This window comes from Chrysochloris asiatica, unplaced genomic scaffold, assembly GCF_000296735.1.
Source record: "Chrysochloris asiatica unplaced genomic scaffold, ChrAsi1.0 scaffold00252, whole genome shotgun sequence".
Classification (NCBI taxonomy): domain Eukaryota; kingdom Metazoa; phylum Chordata; class Mammalia; order Afrosoricida; family Chrysochloridae; genus Chrysochloris; species Chrysochloris asiatica.
In genome coordinates, this window is record NW_006408770.1 from 1,270,255 (window position 1) to 1,273,842 (window position 3,588).

Sequence of the window (3,588 nt, forward strand, 5' to 3'; positions counted from 1 at the left end):
GAAAAATTTAACTAGGGGTCTATGCATAAAAAATAATAAAACAACTCTTTGTGCCTCTGCCATCCAAAGAGAAAAAGAAAGAAGAGAAAGAAAAAGAAAAGAAAAAAAAAAAGTTCATTGTTGCTTTGCAAAAACAATGAATTCTTCATGTGCAGGTTTCCCCATGTTCATTTCTTTATTTCAATTCCTCGATAAATATGTCTCAATTTCTTCATTTTAATTCCTTAATTAATTATGGCTCTGGCCATCCATTGATGCTTCTACTTTGTCAATCCATCTCTTTTTCTCTGACCCTCCACCCTACCAAATGTGATATCCTTCTCCAGCAACTGATCCCTTCTGACAATATGTCCGAACTATGAGAGACGACGTTTGGCCATCCTGGCCTCCAAGGAGCACTCTGGCTGCACTTCTTCCAAAACTGATCTATTGGTTATGGCCATATAAATGATACTTTTTAAAAGAACAATTATAAAGTGTATTGGGGTCCTGGTGTGGCACTGCAGGATAATGCACTAGACCACAAGGTTGGTTTGAATCACAAAGTCGGTCGTTCAAACTCACCAGCCACTCCTCAGAAACCCTATACAGAGTCACTACGAATCCGAACTAACTCAATGGCACTCAACAAAAACAATAATAATAAAGATAAGTAAGGTAAAACACACTTGAACTTTCAATATTCTCCTCCAACACCATAACCCAAAAGCATCAATTCTTCTACAATCTTCCTTATTCACTGTTCAGCTTTCCCATGCATATGAGGTTATTGAAAATACCAGGGCTTGGGTCAGATGCACCTTGGTCCTCAAGCTGACATCTTTGCTCTTCAACACTTTAAAAAGGTCTTGTGCAGCAGATTTGCCTAATGCAATATGTCTTTAGTGTTTAATGTATCAAATCTGTTGTTCAGATGATCTCTAAATTCAGGTAGAATATATTCAAGGTCATATTTTGGCTCCCGTGGACTTGTTTTCATTTTCTTCAGCTTCAGTTTGAATTTGCATATGAGTAATTGATGGTCTATTCCACAGTTTGCCCATGGCCTTGATTTCACTGATGATGTAGAGCTTTTCCATTGTCTATTTCTGCAGAGGTAGTCAATTTGATTTCTGTGTATTCTATCTGGTGAGGTCCATGTATATAGTTGTCTCTTATGCTGTCTAAAGAAGGTATTTGAAATGAACAAATCATTGAAATTTTGTGAAATTCTATCATGCATTCTCCAGCATCATTTCTGTCACCAAGGCCATATTTTCCTATTACCGATCCTTCCTCTTTGCTCCCAACCTGTGCATTCCAATCACCAGTAATGCTCAATACATTTTGATTGATACACCAAGAGAATATTACCTCTTAAATCTGAGATGACAGGGATGTCATTGCAGTATAACTAGAAAGTAGGGCTTGGTGTTGGAGGAGAATACCCAGGGATTAGGATACATTCTACCCAGGATGTGGAGTGTGAGGCCAATGCCCCAAGCTTGGAACACAGGACAATTGCTCAGATGTGCCTGGGATGCAGATAATTATTTTTAAGCATTGAGAGCTAATGTTGCTAGGTTTTGGACTTGTTTGTTACTCATGACACCTTTTTTTCCTCTAATTCTCCCTTTTGTAATGGGAATATCTACCTATTCCTGTCCCACTATTTTTTTTTTCTTTTTGAAGCAGTTAATTTGTATTCTACGTTTCACAGCAAAGGCATTTTGCCCCACAATGGAATATGCCCAGAAATGTACCCATACTTGAGTTAGGTGGTTCAGAAAATGAGATTTTTAATTAGAGGTGATGGGTTAAGATTTTTAGTGATGATGTAATGTAGTGAGTGTGTTTTTCCATGTAAGAAGGTTATGGATTTTGGGTGGCCAAGGGGTGGACCCCATGTATTGTGTAGCCCCAAAATAGTCATTGAATCCCAGTCCTTGTACTAGTGGATATGGTCCTGTTTGGAAATAGGATTTTCTTCTGTTATGTTAATTAATTCATACCAGAGTAGGGTGGGTCCTGAAAGGAATCACTTCTGAGTTCTAAAAAGAATAGAATAGACATACAAGGGGGAAGACAGATGCCTAGGAATACCAAAGAATGGTATTGTTGGCAGTCCAGGGCACTTTCTATAGTCTCCTCCAACACCATAACTAAAAAGCATCAATTCTTCTATGATTTTCCTTATTCACTGTCCAGCTTTCACATGCATATGAGGTTATTGAAAATACCATGGCTTGGGTCAGGCACACCTTAGTCTTCAAGCTGACATCTTTGCTTGAAGTACTGTAATGACAGTACTGAGAACTAAAACAAAATATATAGAAGAAAGAACATTGACCCTTCCTAAAGTGATTTTTCTCAAGCATTTATTTTTTTGAGGTAATTTTTTTTTCCTGTTTCCAAAACTTACTCAGATCATAACTCACATAGTCTCAAGAGTGATTTAAATATGATATTTCAAATATTAGGGCATGTCCTGTATTTGATAACTGGAAAGTATATGTGTCATGCCCATTATTGAAAGTAACATCATTAATAAAGAATGTTGTTGGATACAGATAAGTTGATTATGACTCATAGTGATCCTATAGGACAGAGTAGTACTGTCTCATAGCATTTCCAAGGCTGTAAATATTTATTGAAGCAGACTCCCACATCTTTCTTCTATGGAATGACTGATAGGTTACAACTACTGACCTTTTGGTTAGCAGCCAAGTGTTTTAACCATGGAACCACCAACTAGGATAGTTCTGCTCTATCTTATAGGGTCTCTGAGTCTGAATCAACTTCATGACAAGGATTAAAAAATAGGCGCCTTCAAATGAAGCTTTGCCTTGTGACATCATCTTAGATTGCTCATCTTCAATAACTTCAAATGCATTTTAAAATAATTGTTAAAATTACTAAGTATTTGATTGTAATTATATTTCAGGCACTGGAAATACTGTGATTGAAGCTGTGAAGGTTCTTATGGAACATGGAGTTCAACCCAGTGTTATCATCCTACTCAGTCTGTTCTCAACTCCTCATGGTGAGTTCAGCAGGGAGCAGTAACTAGGATTCCAGATGGACACATAGTAGTTAATTGTGCATCTGTATAGCCTTTCATTTGGAGGAAACACTTATTTCAACCTAAATTAAATACAAATATAATTTTGGTAATTATAACTATATCATTTCTCAGCTTGGTGATAATATTTTACAGCACTCAGTGTTGTCCAAATCCAGTGGAAGAAGTATGAATTAACTCCTTTGAAGGGAATTACAGTTGTTTTCTTCATGACCCAGTGTGGATAAGGCCTGGAAATGGCTAAAATGTCCTTATTTCCTTTACTTTACTATTTAAGCCTGAGAGCTGCTCTGAAAAAGCAAGACGCTTGAGGTTCTAGTTAACCCTCTGTACTTACTGAAACTTTTCAGTGTGAAGTAAAGAACATAAGTTTTTATGAATCAGACTTCTGTGTTCTCTGTTTCCTGAGGAAGATCTGCTATAACACCCTAATTTGTACCATATAGTTAGGACAATTGGGAGCATAGCCTGAGAAAATCAACATAAATGCATGTAGTAATTTAGTGTCTATGTTGCTCTCTGTAAAA

The 3,588-nt window shown here is 37.0% G+C and overlaps 1 protein-coding gene across 1 annotated transcript in view; it reads left to right on the forward strand.

Moving 5' to 3' along the window:
• The window catches only part of UPRT (uracil phosphoribosyltransferase (FUR1) homolog (S. cerevisiae)), a 145,776-nt gene that overhangs the window by 124,640 nt on the left and 17,548 nt on the right, over positions 1–3,588 (forward strand). The window contains exon 6 of the mRNA XM_006873731.1: positions 2,924–3,022. Coding sequence (XP_006873793.1) covers positions 2,924–3,022 — 99 coding nt within the window. The remainder of the gene's footprint in view (positions 1–2,923; positions 3,023–3,588) is intronic.